The sequence below is a fragment of the Camelina sativa genome, chromosome 4, assembly GCF_030686135.1.
Source record: "Camelina sativa cultivar CO46 ecotype springtype chromosome 4, ASM3068613v1".
NCBI classification, from domain to species: Eukaryota; Viridiplantae; Streptophyta; class Magnoliopsida; order Brassicales; family Brassicaceae; genus Camelina; species Camelina sativa.
The window spans coordinates 15,138,321-15,158,052 of record NC_141883.1 but is presented as its reverse complement, the minus strand read 5'-3'; the positions used below and the strand labels follow the sequence as shown (position 1 = coordinate 15,158,052).

At 35.1% G+C, this 19,732-nt stretch overlaps 1 protein-coding gene, 1 non-coding gene and 1 pseudogene across 2 annotated transcripts; 1 reads left to right on the top strand and 2 right to left on the bottom strand.

Annotated features, from left to right (window-relative positions):
* Window positions 1-1,310: 1,310 nt before the first annotated feature.
* On the bottom strand, window positions 1,311-3,854 carry LOC104790624 (pollen receptor-like kinase 3). The gene is made up of 2 exons (XM_010516405.2): window positions 2,323-3,854; window positions 1,311-2,215 (listed from the first exon to the last, which is right to left on the bottom strand). The coding sequence occupies exons 1-2, from the start codon at window positions 3,647-3,649 to the stop codon at window positions 1,647-1,649; spliced, it is 1,896 nt and encodes a 631-aa protein (XP_010514707.2). The 5' UTR covers window positions 3,650-3,854; the 3' UTR covers window positions 1,311-1,646.
* A 5,959-nt stretch (window positions 3,855-9,813) lies between these two features.
* Window positions 9,814-16,968, top strand: LOC104783731 (L-arabinokinase-like; annotated as a pseudogene).
* Window positions 16,969-19,523: 2,555 nt separating this feature from the next.
* LOC147945748 (small nucleolar RNA R71) lies at window positions 19,524-19,630 on the bottom strand. The gene has a single exon (XR_015597817.1). It is a non-coding gene; the product is annotated as a small nucleolar RNA R71 (small nucleolar RNA).
* Between the last annotated feature and the right edge of the window lie 102 nt (window positions 19,631-19,732).

Below are 19,732 nucleotides of genomic sequence, written 5' to 3'. Positions count from 1 at the left end.
TATAGTCTCCTAGAAAAAAAAAGAGAAAAAAATAGTAGTATAGCAAAAAAAGAAAAAAAAAGTTGTAAAGAGAGCTAGCTGTTCCATATATAAAACTCCTCCTTATTTTCTCGCCCAGCAAGCCGCAGACACTCACGACCAGAGAGAGAGAGAGAGAGAGAGAGAGAGAGAGAGAGAGAGAGAGAGAGAGAGAGAGAGAGAGAGAGAGAGAGAGAGAGAGAGAGAGAGAGAGAGAGAGAGAGAGAGATTTTACACTTTTTCAAGCTTTGTTAGGATTCAATTTTTACTTCTTTTTACTAATCTTTCATTTCCGATTTCTGTAATTGGATTACTTCGGTCTTCCTTTTAATTCAATGCAATTCTCATTCATTTGTATTTTTGTATTGCTTACTATGAGATCTGAGTAGTGAATCAAAGTTTCTAGGGATCAGATAGGCGAGTATGTGTACTTGATCGATTAGGATGTCTTAGCTTGATTATTTTTTTTGAAATTTCCTTTCTAGATTAGTATGCTTAATGCTAGTTTCAGACCAAGAGCTTGAAATTAGATCTAGGGTGTTTTGCCATCGAGAGATGTTTGTTGAAATGCTTGAACCAACTAATGCTAGAGATCTACTCACTTAGCCTAAGAGATTAGATGTGTAAGGAGTTTATTGACAATATTTTAATGCTTGCTTAGTCATGTTTTTCCAACGAGAGTTGGGTAAGGAAGTGATTAAGGTTGATTGTTTCTACGGCGAGAGTGGATTTACAAGGTTTAGAGATTCATTGTCTAGGGAATATTTTGCTTGAGGCATGTGAGACATCTCAAATTGATCAGGAGCACTTATGAGTCAATTACCCTATCCTTAGGAGCTTTCGCATTTGATTGTTTAAACTTTTTATCTCTAACTCGACCCCTTACCCGAACTGGTACTCGATCACCTACCCTCGAGTTGTTTATCTTTGTGTTCTTGATTTCTCTGTTATCCGACCACCTACTCGATCCAATACTCCATTGCTTGCATCGTGTACTTAGGTCGAATGGTTCTTGTTTTATTTCCTTTATTTTTGTTCACTTTAGACTATTTGATAAAACCCCTATTATTACTTGGCTTGACTTGCATTGTTCAGATCACATCTTATCTGCTAGCATAACAACCATTTGGATTGATAACCCATTGTACTACAACTGCATAGGCAATTGATACCGTGAGTGAAAATCCTGCTATCAATAGTTATTATGCAAAACTCTATTTAGATCAAGTATTTCCACATTGAACTATTTTTTGAAATCGAACAAAAATATATCTAATACATGTTCATGGTTCTTTTGTATAAAAATCCATCTTATATAACACAAACATGGACTTATATACATCAAAGTTTCTTGAAGAAATAAAGCTACTAAGATGATTACGTAACGTAATTTTGACAAAGAAAAGTGGAGAAAGTCAAAAAACAAATAAAAAGAAAAAAAAGCTATGAAACAACAAAAAATTGGGTCTTTGCCTCTTCCTAATGAACACACACAACAAAAAAATCCATGTTGTTTCAATTGAGCTAGAGGAAAATAATGTTTCATTCCTATTTACGCAACATACCATTTTCCTCATTGTTTGTTTATCTACAGATTCCAAAGGTTGCGTTTACATTTCTGAATCTCCTCAAAGTGTCACTCGTTCTATCCTTCTAACAATCTCCTTCATGTTTTGTCTCTCGTTCGGGTTACTTGCGATACACACAGCCCCGATCTGCAACAATTCCACCATTTGCTGCATCGAATCAGTATTAATTGCTATCTCTGGATCTATTAGCTCTTCTTCTTTATGTTGTGCGATAGAAGATTGCACCCACTCAACTATATCGGTCCCCCCTTTACCATTATTTAGGTATTGAGAAGGAAATTTCCCTGTCATGACCTCAAGAAGGATAATTCCAAGACAATATACGTCTGATTTTGGGGAAATTTGCTGGTTTTGTACGAACTCAGGGGATTTAAATGCGAACAAAGCTTGTGAGGCGTTATTAGGCTGAAGAAGTGGGAGGAAAGCGTAGTCGCTAATCAATGGCTCATAGGTTTCACTTAGTAGAACGTTACTGGATTTTAGATTTCCATGTGGGAGATCGTAGGACGCAAACTCCTCATGCAAAAAGTCCATTCCACGCGCCACTCCTTGTATGATTTTCAACCTTATTGCCCAAGTTAGCTCTGAGTGATAAACCCCGCGATCCCCTGAAATTTTCAAAAAGAAAAAAAGGATTTAAAAAAGGTTTCATGGTAAATGTAAAAGTATGCATCTAAAAATCAATCAATCGAGAAAAGCAAAAATGTTGTAATACCGTGCAAAACATAGAGTAGACTACTCTTAGGCATATATTCAGAGACGACAAGCTTCTCTTCTCGACGATAGTGATAAGCTAAAGGGGTTAGAACGTTAGGGTGACGAATTTTCCCGAAGTGTTGCATCTCAATATCAAATGCATCACGCGCAAGTTTATTCATATCCCTAATCCTCTTCACAACCACAGATAATCCATTAGCCATCACTGCTTTATAGGCCGATCCAAGGCTACCGTTTCCTAGCACCTCAGCTGCAGCCTTCATGAGATCGGGTAAACCAAAGGAACCTTTCTCGCTATTAACCATAATAATGTCTCCCATGCCTCCTCCTCCTGGACCCCCACCTCCACCTTTCCCATGTGATGAACCTTTTTTTGAGGAACCGTCTGTGTTACTCCTCTTCTTGCTTGACTCGATAGGCTTCTTTATTGAGTCAGGTACACGGACTTCCACGCTTTCTTGATCGCTTAGATGGTCCTTGCCGAGCATTCTAAACTCGGGCTGCCTCTTTTTCTTCCATCTTGTTATGATCGCCACCACAATCAAGAATATCAAAAGAAACAAAATGACCATAAAGATAGCTTTCGTCGTAACCTCATTCTTCTCTCCTGTTGATGAAGGTTTATCCTCACATTTTGTACTCAGAGGTGGCCCGCAAAGCTTCTGATTCCCTTCAAATTTCATCTCTAGATTCTTCCTCTCGGCAATGCTTTTTGGGATCTCTCCCTCCAGGTTATTGTTGGAGAGGTCGAGAGATTTTAGAATTGTGTTGCCCTCTGCAGGAGGAGGTATCTCACCCGAGAACTGGTTGCCTTGCATGTGAAGCTCCTCAAGACCTGATAGCTGCATCAAAGAAGAGGGGATTTTTCCAGATAGCCGGTTGTTATCGAGAAAAACCCGCTTGAGCTGTGGGGTTTCCTTGAAGTAATCGTCAGAAATTTCACCGGAAAAGCTATTGTTGGAGAGCAAAAGCGATTTCAAGCCATGTAACATGAAGAAAGGAGGGAGTGGACCTGAGAGGAGATTGTTGTCAAGCCTGATCGTCCTTAGATTTGGGAGATCCTTTAAATCTTCTACATTGATGGTCCCGGAGAGACCGAGCCGGGTGACATGAATGCCTGAAACTGTTTGACCCTTTTGGCAATAGATCCCAAACCATTTTCCATTGCAAGGATCGGTTCCTGTTCTCCATGAATTCAAGTCTCCTTTAGTTATATTAACTGAGCTCTTGAACCGCACGAGCGGCTCTGATTCACTAACGTGTTGCAAAGAAGAGGTGAATAAGATACAGAGGAGGATGAAGCAGAGAAATAGAACAGCAGTCATGGGTTAAGGAGAAGTAGAGGAGCTGCTGTTCTTGTTGTTGTTTTGGTCTCACCTAACGATCTAATAACCAAGATAATCTTAAAAATGATGATGTATGTTGTTGTCTCTTTGCCTAGGAATGTTGTTTTTCTTGGATTTGGTTTATGGTTCAAAAGTTTGGACATTGTTTTTGAGTATCCGCAAGGAAAGAGAGACATATTTTCTTGTCTTTGAGGGGGTTAGCCGGTAAAGTTTAGGCTTCCATTTACCAAAAATAGCTTTCTATGATTTTACTAAATTAAAGTTTTTCTTTTTCTTTTTTAATTAAAACAAATTGAGAGCTCAGAGACTTTCTTGGAGAATTTCTTACGACCATAATTTTTTTAAAGGTTTTGACCTTTATTCTCTCACCAAAATTGTCGGACTCTTTGTGTGTGTCAAGTCATTCTTTGAATATAATTTATTTCATTATTATCAACACTAAGATAATACCCGCAAATACACGTACATATTTTTTATAATCATAATTTTTGTTTTACAATTTATGTTGAATAAATTAACTTGATGAGATTATATATATATATATATATTAATTTTCATGAATCATCTAATTTAATGCTTATTTAGGATTACTTACCTAATATATCTTATTATATAAAGTTGGGTTTTGAAAGTTAGTCATTAACAAGATTTTGACATGTATCAAATTATCCATCTGAGATTTTGACATGTGTAAATATTTTAATAGGAAGAATTTGATTACAACGAAAAGAAAATATTTTGTTTTAAAAAATATTAATAAAATAAAAAGATAATTATAAAAAATTTCAGAATTTAGAAAAAAATACAAAATTTTTAAAAATAATTATAAGGAGATTATATATATCTTATTATATAAAGTTTGATGTCAAAAATACTAATTAACAAGATCGTGACATGTGTTAATTGTATCATTCAGATGTTGACACATGTCAATTTTAAATTTATTAAAATTATAAAAAATAAAAATGTAAAAATTCATAAAAAACCTACCATAAAAAGTTTTTATATAAAAGTAAAATAGAGAAAAGAAAACTTAATTTTATTTACAATATTTAAACAGTTTTAAAATTTAGAAAAAATCATTATAAGGAAATTATATATATATATCATAAAATTCGAAATTATAATATTGTTTACTTATTTTAATTTTAAGTTGCTAATTTTACAAGAAATAATATTACTTTTTATATAAGAAAAAAATGATTGTGACACAAGTAACATATTACCTTTGAGAATACAAGGTTACTTTTTATATTACAATTAATTACTGTTTCTAAAAAAATATGAATACTCACCTTTACACAATAGATTGTCTCATATTTTTTTCACCAATCAAAATAATTTATTCAAAAAGATTGCTATTGTAATATATAAGATAGGAGTATGTAAGATTAACATATGCATTTTTGTATTTACACAAATGTTAAAGTAAAGAGACATATAATATATTTTTTAATATGTTCATAAAGACAATTTGTTGGTAGTAGTAAAGACTAAAGAGTATATTTTAACAGTAAAATATATTTGTGTGTACAAATTCACTTTTAGTGGTGATGTAGATAGTAGATTTGTAAATGGATATACATTAGTGTATTGTAGCAAAAAAACAACAACTATTTTCTATAATTAAAAGTTTATCTCTTTACTTTTATATATTGTTTTTACTTACGAAAAGAACTAAATATATATTCTTTGTTAAATTTAATTTTATTTTAATAACTTTGAACTCATCTACATCTATTTTCTTTAACTAAAAGTGTATCTATTTACTGTTTTCTTTTCAATCAAACAATTAAAAGAAAATTTATCGGTTAGCTGCCCAAACCGGAGGGAAAGGATTTACAAAAGAAATTTCAGAGATAAGAGAACACGAAGCACGGGCAAGACAATCCACCTTCGTATTTGACGCATGCGGGATCCAAGAGATGGAGAATAGTGGAAAAGACTCCAACAAGTTAAACTCATCGAGCAAGTTGGAGAAGGACGGCCAATATTCAGAAGACTGCACCATAGTGAGTAACTCAGCACAATCAGTCTCAAAACGTTGACAAGCGATCCCTTCAACACATATCCGCTCAATGGCCCACAACAACGTTTTTAACTTCGAATGCATGGGAGGGACTCTGTTTTAGACACTTGGCCCCCAACAATAAGGTTCGCTCCTCACCAACGCAACACCACCAGCCCAATCATGAATGCACATTGGTTGCTTTCCAAGAACCATCAATCTGACAACGGGGTGAAGAAACCTGGACATCTGAATATGAAGATGGAGCTGACATGACTGCTGTAAAAGAGAGTGCCTATTCCCAGGCTAAATTATCGCCCAAAGTCTGAGTAGTTATATCATTTGCCTCTATCTCTTAACCTTGATTTTTTTTATGGCCTTCTAGATTGCCCATAAAATCCATGGTAATTGAAGAAGTTGATCAGGATCACCCTGTTGAGAGGCGTCCCTACAAAAAAAAAATCCAAATTCGAGTACACCGACTTATACGGTAAACCCTCTGACAAGACCATAGTCAGAGATAAATCCCAAACTTCACACGAACGAGGACATTCAAAATAAAAACTTGATTAATAGTTTCAACCGTAGAGTCGCATCTTTTACATCAAATATCACATTGGACACCTCGGTGTATCTATTTACTTACTAAAAATATTTACTTTATATTCTTTGATAAATTTAATTTTATTTTAAAATTTATAAACCCGCACATCGGGCGGATCCTAATCTAGTATATATATATATATACTAGATAAGGGCCCGTATGATGTGCGGGTTTAAATCCTAAACTTAAAAAATATTTTTGAAAATATATAAAAAAAATATTTCGTAAAGTAATTATATAAATAATTTAAGTTAGAGAATATTTGTATTTATCTTCATACATTTATTTATATTTCTATATTTTTAATACATTATAACAATTATTACAATAATCTAAACCCTAATTATATCCCACTAAAATTTTTGCCAAATACTCATCATTACAAATATTATTATTGTCAAATTTCAAAAACGTTTCACAACTTATTCACCAAATATTTGACATGCAACAAATTCATCAAAGCAACATTTAATAAGTAACCACATATAATTTGACTCTATGTTTTACCATTAAAAATATGTTCTTATACCCAAAATAATTTTATTGTTAAAGTATGATCTTTATCACCACCACCTATAAAATGTCTTCTAAACAAATTAAACAAATTTTATGTTCCTTTACTTTCATTTTGTCATAATAATAGTTCTTATAATTACTAAAATTGTTTTGTGACATAATTTCTATAACCATGAAGTTTTTGTTTACTCCAAAGATATTTTGGATGAACAACTAGTGAAAGTTATCAACTCGATTACAATGATTTTATGACTAACACAAAAAAGTTGAGAAATTGAAAGAAAGTTAATATAATATAATAAAAATACAGATTTGAAAATTATAATCAGGATGGTAACTCATATACAAAATAGAAACTTTATATACAATCCAAAAAATGACATATGTCATAATCACGTTAATGATCAACAACCTAATTTTCTTCAGAAATATCCAATTGTACCAAAACAACTTAAAGCTATGACCTCGTCTCAAATATTCTCGAATCATAAATTCTCAACTTTTTTTTTACCTGAGTCAAAAGTTCTCATATATTTTTCTATATACCTTGTTTAAACGGTTGACGAACCTAATCCGATAGAAAACAACAAAAATCCGATTTGAAACTAATTTTAAAATGGTATACCGTTCCAACTTCCCAAATTTGTAACCGTTTCTCAATTACTCGATCAAGCAGCTCTTGTTTCATTTCCGGAATCATCAACATTATTCAGAAAAGACAACTCTAAATTTTGACCAAATACATCAACGACCGACTTATCTTCCAAACTTATAATGCTACTAACTATAGAATCACTTTTGGAACCTCCAGCAGTGTCTCTATCCTTGATTAATTTAGCGGGCTTATATACTTCGATTTCATTTCATTGCATCTGATAGCTTCCATTAAAAAACTCGCACGAATCAAAGACCCACACAATAGATCGAAAAAATTAGATCAGATAAAAAAATCAAAGATCAAAGCTTTCGATATAAACATGTAATGTTACTTAGATCTAATGTTATTTTCTTAATTAGTTGTCCTATTATGTTTCAAAAAAAAAAATCTTTTGGCATAACTTATGTTATTCTTTTTAATTTTGTTATTCACTATTTATTTATTAATGATAATATACATGCTTAGTGAATTACTTTTTTGTTTATACATGTCAAAATCTTATTGAGAAAACACATATAATAGAAGTAACGTACAATGTAAATAGATTAGTTTTGTTAATTTTTTTTTTTGATTTAATTTGTTTTTAGATATAAATATGTAAATTTTATCTAGATTTGATGTTATTTTCTTAATTAGCTGTTTTGAAAAATAATAATTTTTTGACACGTGTCAGTATCTCATCAATGTACTTAACATGTTAATGACTAATTTGAAAATCCAATTTTATATAATAAATTTTTTAATATAATAAAAATATTAGTTCAGACTTCTATTTAAGCTTTTTTCCTAAGACTGCCAATTGGTTCTTCACGATCTTCGTTTTCTTTGCATTTGCGTTCACAAATCTTGTTGTAGTACTCAGTGTTCAAAATTGGCTAACCATAGAGACATAAATATTTTTATTTTTTGTGTGCAAACAAAGACATAAAATTTAATGTTTTAGGTTATATAGTATAATTATACGACCAAATATGAATGACACATAGTATATTTATTTTACCATGTAGTGGTTGAGAATTTTTGTAACAGTGAAACTTTGATATGGATGCACATAGTATATTATCTTAATTATTTTATTTTTAATATAATAAGATTACAACTATCTTATGTTTTCTTTTACCAGGCTTGAAAATTGTGATTTTTAATCGTTAAAATTGACACGTGTCACGATCTGATGAGTTACTAACTTTGATTTTTAATCGTTAAAATTGACACGTGTCACGATCTGGTGAGTTTTTAATTTTGATTTCTAATCGTTAAAATTAACACGTGTCACAATTTGGTGAATTACTAACTTTGAAAATCAAGGTTTATATAATAAGATATTTTCTCTTTAAAATATTTGTAAATAAAAAAAAAAAATCTTGATTTGGTATCTCATATTTTTCTTGAAATAACAAGTACATCGAAATATAAAAAATAACAAATTCAACTAATATTCATCATAACTAATCCTATATAAATTATATGAAAAAGTAAAAAAATGGTAATGCATATTTATAATGTTTGTACTTTAATCATTAAACTTAGGTCTCTATTCGTTTTAATTGTTCCTTGTGCGGGACTTTCGATATTTACGCATACCTTTATAAATTTAAATTACTTTATCGTTATGTACAATTACAAATCATATATTAATATATATATATATATATATACAGGTAAGAAAGAGTTAATGCATTCTTAAATTGTGTTTAACTAAAAATATTACAAAATGTAGCATATTAACAAGTGAATGCATTTAAATTCTTACAAATTTTACTGTCGTCTAATTCATTTTGTTATCATCTCTTCATAAATATTATTTGTCCAAAAAATATTATTCTTCAGGAATCCTAATACATATATAGTTTTTTTTTTTTTTTTTTTTTTAATTGATAGAGGTTTTACTATATATTTGTTCAAGCTGGTCTTTCACTACTAAACTTATGGTAAGTTTAATGTAACAAATCAAAAATCAAATGAGAACTTCTAACAATCGTTACAATCCGCTCGCTGTGACGGTGTCCACTCAGCCAAAGAAACAAACTCTCCCTTCCCTTTTCTTAATTGATGATGAAAATCATGAAACGTGCTTCTTCTTTCGGTTCAATTATTGCATGCATTTGAGATTTTTTTTTTTTTTTTTTTTTTTTTTTTTTTTTTTTTTTTTGTATCAAACCATTTGGTTTGCATCAAGCGTCTTAGCCATTATAAACTTCTTCATGTAACTCTAAAAAAGCCGAAAGGAATGAAATACAAGACAACACTCATAGATTTCAACAACACCACAAAAGAAAACGTTTATGTTGTTGGCCTTGAAGATCTCGTATGCCAATGAGACAAAACACATGAGAATGATGGTAAAACATGCAAAGATGGAAGATTCAGAGGATACAATTCTATGGAAGGGTAGAGGTGGAAGATTCACTACGACATTCACCACCATGGAGACGTGGGAACATATACGACACTCTCGAGGAATTAAAGATTGGACAAAGGGGGTTTGGTTTGCAAAAGCAACGCCAAAATACTCTTTCGTCGCTTGGCTCGCAGCCCTGAAAACCACTGGCGATAGAATGCAGGCATGGGGTGGCAACGTTAACACATCCTGTGTCCTCTGTTCAGACCCGAGTCACCCGACTGAAACACGGGACCATCTATTCTTCTCCTGCCCGTTCTCCACGGAAATATGGACATGTCTTACACGCAAACTCCTCACCACCAGGTTTTCAACCTCCTGGAGTGACAACTAATCTCTCATCACTGATGCGACGCTGAGCTCTGTCACACTTTTCCTACTGCATTACGCTTTTCAGGCCACAGTCTATACCATCTGGAGGGAACGAAATAGTAGGCGACACAGGGACACTCCAATCTCAGCTCCTCTGCTTCTCAAAACACTAGACAGACACATAAGGGACAGATTGCTAAGCATTTGCACTCAAAGCAAAGGCAAATATGCAGCTGCCATGACACGGTGGTTGTCCTCAAGATACTCTGCAGACTAATTCATAACTTCATACTAATGTTTCTTTGAACTATTCAATCGCAAGTTTAGATTGCAAATGTAAAACAATATTTTTTCGAATAAATTTTACATTTTATTCAAAAAAAAAACATGCAAAGATGGAGAAAAGATCCCTATTTGGATGAGATTTTCTGAAAATACTTGTGCATTAAATAGCAAAGTGGAAAAGATAAAAAAATATGACCAATGTTAATGATAATAACTAACAAGAGAAGGTGGGCTTTATGAGCTGCCTCAATCCTCATTGCCAGGAGATTTCCTGGTGAAGTAAACTCTAACGATCAACCTATCCACAAAAACTTCTCAAGTCAGTCCTAGAGAACTCAACCTCGTGTCAACCATTGTTGTCTGTAGAGAATCTAGGACTCTGCTAATGAATTCAATTATTATGTTATTTGTTCATGATTTATACAGTTTTTTCACAAAATAAAATCGTGGAAAATATCACAAAATACAGAGATTGTTTGAAGCATTTTAATTTTTTTTTAGAAAACTAATTAACAAAATTATAGAATACGCTCTCTAGCATCATGTTCATGTTGTCTCTGCTGCTCTGGAGTTTGTTTTCACCATGGAGATTCACTCACCCAATCTCTTTATCCGGAAGGTAATTTAGTAATTTTCACAGAAATATCTGTTATGAGTTTCATTTTGATACATACAAAGATGGATCTTTCATTTAAGAAAACAGAAAAATGTATGGAGGTGATATTTAGGTACTGTTGGATAATGGATCTGTACAAGCTGATGCTTTAACCGTATATCATCTTGCTTCCTTGGAGAAGGTCTCTCTCTCAGTCATCATCTCTCTTAGATGTTTCTTCTTTCTCCTCGACACCATTGGGTGTCTAGCTGAATCATTCTTTTTTTTCAAAATTTGCATTATTGCGAGATTGCAATTGAACCTCGTGACTCTATTTTAGCCACAGAGGTTGACTGGCTAAAGTCTATCAACGCCAACCTTATGGTACTTCAGAAATGCATTCAATATATAATGTTTGCATATTTCTTCGAGTGTGTGGGTTATAAATTAAATAAGAAGATATTGGTTTCATCAGGTGTCAGATGTTGTCCCAATCGCTTGTCGTGCCGGAGCAGATGCCGGAATCCGCTCTATTTGCATCACCAACTTCAGGTCAATTAATGAAATTCTCTTGGCTGATTTACTGGTGTATTGCTAAGTTTTATGGTACAATGCATACATATCAAGAAAGTTAGTTTTCTCAGAAATATAACATGTGATCATTGCAGTTGGGACTTCATATATGCAGAATATGTGATGGCAGCTGGACATCATCACCGATTCATTGTTTGGCAGGTAACTCTATATTTGATATAATAAGTATAAATCATTTTTCTCTATTCATCGATATTAATTTCTGCAGATAGCTGAGGGTTATTCGCATTGCGAAATTCTGATACGCCTCCCTGAATACTGTCCTAGTGAGTTTTATATATATATCCAGTAGTGTTTCTTTTTAGCATACCAAAACAAACTCAATCTTGTGTTTTTCCACAGTGCCTGCTTTCCATGATGTTATCGATATTCCCCTTATTGTGAGGCCATATCATAAATCTAAACATGAAGTTGGTTTTCATCGGTGCTCTTGATAACTTTTTATCAAATCTGAGTCCAGTCACATTTCAGGTTAGGAGAGAGCTTGGAATTCCAGACAATGTGAAACTACTCATCGTTAACTTTGGTGGGCAAGTAAGCAAATTCTCTTCTAACTTTTAATATCAATATCCAAATTCGATTTATTTTTTACAATATATTATTGCTTCTGTGATTTGCAGCCAACTGGTTGGACACTGAAGGAGGAATATTTACCATCTGGTTGGTTATGCCTGGTAATATCGAGATTACGTTATGTTGTTATGGTATTGTTGACTGGTATTTTTAAACAAGATGACATATTATCATTCTCTCTGTCATATATAGGTTTGTGGAGCTTCTGCTAAACAGAAACTTCCCCCAAATTTCATAGCACTTCTAAAAGATGTCTATACTCCTACTGGGATTGATGCTTCGGACTGCATGCTCGATATCATTGTAACATCAGTGAACCAGAAATTGGATTTCTGGTAGGGGTGTCGATCGAGTGTCGGTCGACACCATTCGCGGTTGGTCAAATCGGTTTGATTTAATTTTCCGGTTTGCATGGTTTGTTTGGGGAAACCCTAAACTTGACTATTAAAGAAAGAAAGTCGACTTCTTCTTTCTTTTTCAGCCGTTTCTTGTGAGGTTCATTGCTTGTCTTTGAGAGATCTGTGCTTGGGAAGTGAGATCTAAGGCTAAGGACGTGAAAAGAGCTTGCTGTGGAGCTTTCTTGTCCTGGGTTTCTCATTGATTGGCAAAGGTGAGTGCATGACCATGGCTTATCTAAGCTAAGATCTCTGTTTCTGTGATTTTTGTGTGTTGTTTGGTTGTTTGTGAGTTTTTTCACAGCTCCTAAGGTTTGGATTCATTCCTGGGATCGTGTGGGACGGAAATGAGAAACTTGGAGGAGAGATACGGAGGTTATGTTCGAAGGAAATCGCTGCTTGGCATCGGTGTCGGTTGACACCAACGCGAGGATGACTCGGGGACTTAGCGAGCGTCGAATGTGGAGGTTTCGGTCGAAACCGTTAGGGTTTTGGGAGTGTCGAGCAGGTGTCGGTCGACACCAGATGATCAATGATGGTCGACACCCTTCTACAGTGACCGGTTTATGCTGTGTTGCTTTGTGCATGTTCCTGGTTTGTTCTATTGTTGTTGTTTGTGGCATGGGAGATCTTATTGCTTGTGTGTATAGCCCATTAGATGGAAGGATTGCCTCACTAAGTATTTCTGGTAATACTTACGCCTCTCTTTTGTGTTGTGGCGTAGGTAAATGCAAAGTGTGATCGTGGAATCAAGACGATGAAGAGGAGGATGTTCTAGCAGCTCGGTTGTTTGCTCTGGTCTTTGTTAGGATGCTAGAGAGGAACTTAGTGGTCTAGAACGGATGTTAGGAATGCTGGTTTATGATTTGTTTAATGTTATGGATTGTTGTTGGAATGATATGATGTTATTTCTTTAATGATTATTGTATATACTATTTGTTATCCGCTGTCGTTGATGATTGGGGGTAGGTTGGTAGTGAGTATGGTATCACTAGATATTAGGTTATTAAAAAAAAAAACAGGTCGGGTTGTTTCAATCATCTATGAGTCTTTTCGTATAACATTGTGCTGATAATCTAATTCACGGCTACTAATTGCGAAATACTTCAGGAAAAATTGGATATGAAACTGTGAATGAAGCACTTGCATACAAATTACGGTTCATATTTGTGCGAAGGGATTATTTCAATGAAGAGCCATTCTTGAGAAAGATGCTTAAGGTTATCATATACCGAGTCTGCAATATATATATATATATATATATATATATATTTAAATATTTTTTATTCTCTTGGAAATTCTCCATTCTTGCGTTAAAGTACTACCAAGGTGGTGTTGAAATGATTAGAATAGATCTTCTGGCTGGATGTTGGGCGCCTTATCTCGAGCGTGCAGTTACACTGAAACCATGTTACGATGGAGGCATTGATTGCGGCGAGGTAGAATGTGCAAACTCTTTATATTAGCAGATCATTCTTTCTTGCACAATTATACTGTTATATAAAGTAGCTCAATTTCCTCTGTTGATGATGTCATTGCTCATGCTTGTTTCTAATTTCAGGTGCCAGCTAAAATACTGCAGGACACAGCAATGGGGAATAAGCGTTCCAAACTCAATGTGAGTGATACAAGCAAGAAAATGTTATCCATACTCTAGATTCATGTAGACAAAAAATATAGAAATTTGTTATTCATTTGTTACTAATCAATGGTATTCATCTTGATAATGTAGCTTAGCGGGGCGATGAGACTTACAGATAGCTCCAGGAAGAGATCTTTCCATTCCATAATGGTATCAAGTTGCCGGAAACGAAGCTGAAATTCCTTCCGTTGATCAGACACAAAAGTCCTCCAAGTGTGTTTCCTTGTGGATTTGGACATTTTCAAATGTTACTTAATTGATGGACTCACCTCTTATGTGTGTTTATTAACAGGTTTTTAGAAGGCTTTGAAATTTTTTATGGAGATCACCATGGCTTTTCTGATACAATCTATTTCTTGAATAGTCTGGCAACATTAGCTAAAATAGGAGGCCATCATCAAGAAAGGGAGCATTTGGCTGCTTCTGCACTTTTCAACTGGGAAGTTTGTTCCCTTAATTGGATTAATGAAGTTTGTGTGTTTTGAGGGACTAATGAAGTTTGTCTGGCCATTCAGGAGGATATTGTTGTTGCGAGAGCACCCGGTAGACTTGATGTAATGGGAGGAATTGCTGATTACTCTGGAAGGCTTGTCTTGCTGGTTAGTTCCTTCTACAAGATTCATCTTTTCGTTGGCATTAATTATTCACCTTTTAACAAAAGAGTGTTTCTTTATTATATGTTAGATGCCTACACGAGAGGCATGTCATGCTGCTGTGCAGAGGAATCATCCTAGTAAACAGAAATTCTGGAAGCACGCTGAAGCACGACATCATTCAAGAGACAATCCCATACTTAAATTTGTATGTTCTTCTCTATACTCGCTGGGTCTCTACATTGCTTTCCTCTATAACATTTTTGAAATTTAAGGTTTCATTTGGATCAGAATTGAGCAACAGAGGGCCAACTTTTGATATGGACGTTTTGGATTTTGTGGAAGAGGATGGGAAACCAATATCCTATGAGAAAGCCTCCATTACTTTTCCTGGGATCCATCTCAGAAGTTGTTTCATCTCATTCTCCCCATTTTTCAGATACTTCATCACAAAATCTATGATATAGTATAACATTTGAGTCCATTTCTAGGTGGGCGGCATATGTTGGAGGTACAATTCTGGTACTAATGAGGGAGATGGGTGTTCAATTTGAAGACAACATAAGCATACTGGTAAGAAAACTTTAATTAATTTCATGAACTGTGTTGTATCTAACTCAGTTACATACACTCTTTTAGGTTTCTTCAACAGTTACTGAAGGCAAAGGAGTATCTTCCTCTGCTTCAGTTGAAGTTGCTACCATGTCTGCTGTCGCTGCTGCTCATGGTCAGTACTTACTTCTCCGCGATAACTAATTTAATGAGTTAAAGATTCATTGAGCTGACTATGCGCATGGCTTGAAATATCTCCGCGAGATGTGGCTTTGCTTTGACAAAAGGTGGAGAATTACGTTGTTGGAGCACCTTGTGGAGTGTTGAATCAGATGGCTTCTGCTTGTGGAGAAGCTAACAAGCTTCTGGCTATAGTCTGTCAAGTACTTACTCTCTTCATTTTCTTAAAAAACATGATTCTCTTAAATGAGTATTAACTAGGTTGTCTACTCGCTGCAGCCAGCTGAGATACTAGGACTTGTTGAAATACCGTCTCATGTTCGATTTTGGGGAATCGATTCCGGAATACGACACAGGTGCGGCTGTACATTTTTTGTTTAGAAAATGCAAGAGAGGATCTTATATTTTTTTCTTAACACATCCGTTAATCTGCAGTGTTGGTGGTTCAAACTATGGTTCTGTGAGGACAGGAGCTTTTCTTGGTAAGACACTAAAGTCTTTTGCATCTTCCTTTGCTGAAGCCAACTCAGAAGAGGCTGAAGAGGAGAGCTCAGAGTTGATTGAATCTGATGCTTCGTTGGATTACTTGTGCAACATTTCTCCTCATAGGTATTATAGATCCCTCTTATGTATATAACATATGTGTTACTCAATTAGAGCATAATGATATTATCAATATTTTGCAGATTTCAAGCTCTTTACGCAAGTAAGCTGCCACAGTCTATCACCGCAGCAGAATTCATCAAAAAGTATGGTGATCATGGGGATTCTGTCACAACCATTGACAGAAAAAGTACATACGACATAATGGCGCCACCTGGACATCCAATATATGAGAATTTTCGTGTCCAGGTGAGCTAACCTAATTGTATGTATAATGATGATGTTAACTTATAGTAGTGGGGTATCTAAGAAAATGTTTTCTCTCTCTCTCTTAGGCTTTTAAGGCATTGTTGACAGCAACTCCTTCAGAAGAACAAGTCATAGGTCTTGGGGAGCTTATGTTTTCTCTCTCTCTCTCTTAGGCTTTTAAGGCATTGTTAATATTTTTACAAAAAAAAAAAGCGGTTCTTATGATCGAGTTTCTGCTAGTTAGTTAACCGTGAATTACGTGTTTACTTGGCAGTGCCACGACAGCTACTACGCGTGCGAGATTGGCTCTGATGGAACAGAAAGATTAGTGAAATTTGTGCACAATATGGAGAAGTTGAAGAGCTCTAAAACCGAGAATGGGACTCTCTACGGGGCCAAGATTACTGGAGGTGGTAGTGGCGGTACAATTTGCGTTATTGGAAGGAGTAGCTTGAAAAGCAGTGAACAGATTCTTCAGGTCAAAAGAATCATAACTTTGGTTAAGCACAAGGTTTCCAAACCACAAACAAACACGTAAATGGGGAAGACGAGGTGCACCACACGAGCTGCGAGATTCTCGTGATAAAACACAAAGGTTCTCTAGCTATGGAGTTTCGGATCTTAACAAAGCTGAGAATGAAGCGGCTACACAAACTAGGGCAAGCTTAAGAGAAAGTTTTTATTTTATTTCAACGTGAAAAAATAATGATACACACAGTTGCCTTTATAGGCAATTACAAAAAAAAGAAAAAATAAAGAAAAATATTCCAAAAATAAAACAAAAATAACAAAAATACTCTCTACTCTAGAGTTTATTGTGCAACAGTTTTATTTGAAATAACTAAATATGGGTAATTAATCCTGCAAAATCAAAGCAATAAACTCGTTAAAGTAAAAATGAAAATTGATGTTTATATATTTTACCCTGTTTTCTCTTAATATATTCACATCTTTTGCATCTTTTGCTATCCATTTTGACCATTATTGCATAGCTTTAGGACTGTTCTTGCATTAGAGTTTAGTTGCATTGCATTTGCATCTTTTCATGCATAAACAGGTGAATTTGGAGCTTAAGGAGCATGGAAGCAATGCTGAGGAGAAGTGAAGCAATCATGAGGAGAAAGCAAGAGAGCTAAGACTGAAGAACCAAGGTCCGGAGTCCAACTCGACTGCCCACTCGACCAGACACTCGACCGTGTGCTGAGAGGGACTCGACCGAGTGGGAGGAGCACAAGAGGAGCCAACTCGACCGGTCACTCGACCGAGCACCAGGTTGAGTTGGTCGAGCCGCCTGGCTATTTTGTCTTTTAGCGTTTTTAGGGCTTCCACTACTTTTTCTATATAAGGGCTTGTACCTGCAGCCACCAAAAGAGTCCAGCTTTTTAGAGAGTCAAAAACGTAGTTTTTACCTTTTTGGGAATTATTCCTTTTGCACTTTTATTTTTAGATCTTGTACCTCCTTGAAGGAGAAAAACAAAGAATTCTTGGATTTTGTTGGTTCCATAACTTTCAAGATATTAAGAATTCGTGTTTGATTCCTTCTTCAATATTGTAGATCTTTGCTTTATCTATCTAATCATGCAAGTTTCATCATTTTCTGGGTTTATGAATTTGATGTTCATCATGTGTTCTTTTGAGTAGTTGCTTAGGATCTTGAGGATGGGTTAGGCTGGGTTGTGTTTGAGGTTTGTTTGATTTGGTCAAGCTTGATTGTTGTAGATCTCTTCTAGGCTAGATGTTCTTAATGCTGATCCTATATCTGAGAGGGTAGGATCTGATTTCAAGCCTCTTAGCATCACACCAATGTCTAAGGAGCATAGATAAGGCTAGATCTAGAGACTATCATTAGGCTTGCTAAGAGATTAGAAGTCTTGTTTGATTTTTTGACATATTGCTTAATGCCTGCTTGTGTAGATTCTTTACTTTGTGAGAACAAGTCTAGAGATGCACGAGTTTGATTGTTTCTTGCCACGAGAGTGGATTAAACATGTCTTAGAAATATATGTCTAGAGATTAGCTCAAGTTGTTTGAGATTTGTTGGCCAAGTTAGATGACCTCAATCATAGTCCAGCCCATGAATCCCTCCTCAAGACCTTCCTTGTTTATTGATTTCTTAGCCTAAATCCTGTTGTTTGATCGTTGTTTGATTCGTTTTGGTATTGCTCTGTTTTTCTTGTGTTGCTCTGTTTTGCGTATTTGTCCAGCTCGACCCTGCACTCGATCGAGTGCTTGCTCGAGTTCCAACCCAGAACTTGTGTTTATGATTTGTGTTTGTCCTGTTTCACCCTAGTTGCATTTCTGTTGCATTCATTTAGTATCCTGTTCATTACTTACCTTGCATTAGTTTAATACTTGCATTCCCATAGTTTCTATTTCTGTTTGTTATAATCACTCTGTTCCATTTGCATTTAGCTCCTAGTTTCTGTAGTTTTACTTTCTGCACTTTACATTTCATAATAGGATTGTTAGTGACAAACATCCTTTACATCTGGCTTGACTTAGACTCATATGCACATCTTAATTGTTCACAAACACTCAGATTGGATTGACACCTCTTATACTACAATTGCATAAGGGGAATTAAAACACCCTGACATCCATTCATTCATAAGTTATCATTCCATACGTCATTCACCACCATTCACAAAAATAGTTAGTTTCAAAAATAATTCAAAAACTTACACAGATCGGTAATGAAGGAAAGTCTTGAGCTTGTTTACCAAGCCTTGGTTTTAGACGTCCTCCTAGTCTTCATGCATCTTCTATGTTAATCACAAGGAAGTTGTGATCTTGGGCCTGCGAGCCCACCAGTGGCCAAAAGTCACCTCAAATTGAATCCAGGTCATGACTCATGGTAGAAGGGGGTGCAACGTCTTCTTCATGTTGGTCCTGAGTTGTTGAGAAAATAGCTCGACCAAACGGCTCATGTGGAGGTGGTGATGAGATGATGGCTTCAAGTTAAGGCTATTCCCATTTTCCCTTGGAGACAAAGCTCATCTATGGGAGAAGACTCTTCCTACTGGAGCTATAACCACATGGGATGCATGCAAGAAAGCTTTTCTAGCCAATTTCTTCTCCAATGCAAGGACTGCTAGGTTGAGGAATGAAATTTCTGGATTTGCTCAAAGGAATAATGAGAGCTTTTGTGAAGCTTGGGAGAGGTTTAAAGGATTCCAAACTCAGTGTCCTCACCATGGCTTCAGCAATGAGTCCCTTCTAATCACTTTGTATAGAGGAGTGCTTCCCAAGATAAGAATGCTTCTTGATACAGCTTCAAATGGCAACTTCCTGAACAAGAATGT

Bases quoted from the DNA above. Each gene is read 5' to 3' on its own strand.
- LOC104790624 (XM_010516405.2), bottom strand. From the start codon at position 3,649: ATGACTGCTGTTCTATTTCTCTGCTTCATCCTCCTCTGTATCTTATTC. The intron at 2,216-2,322 runs GTATTACAACAT...TGAAAATTTCAG, and splicing joins TCTACTCTATGTTTTGCACG to GGGATCGCGGGGTTTATCAC.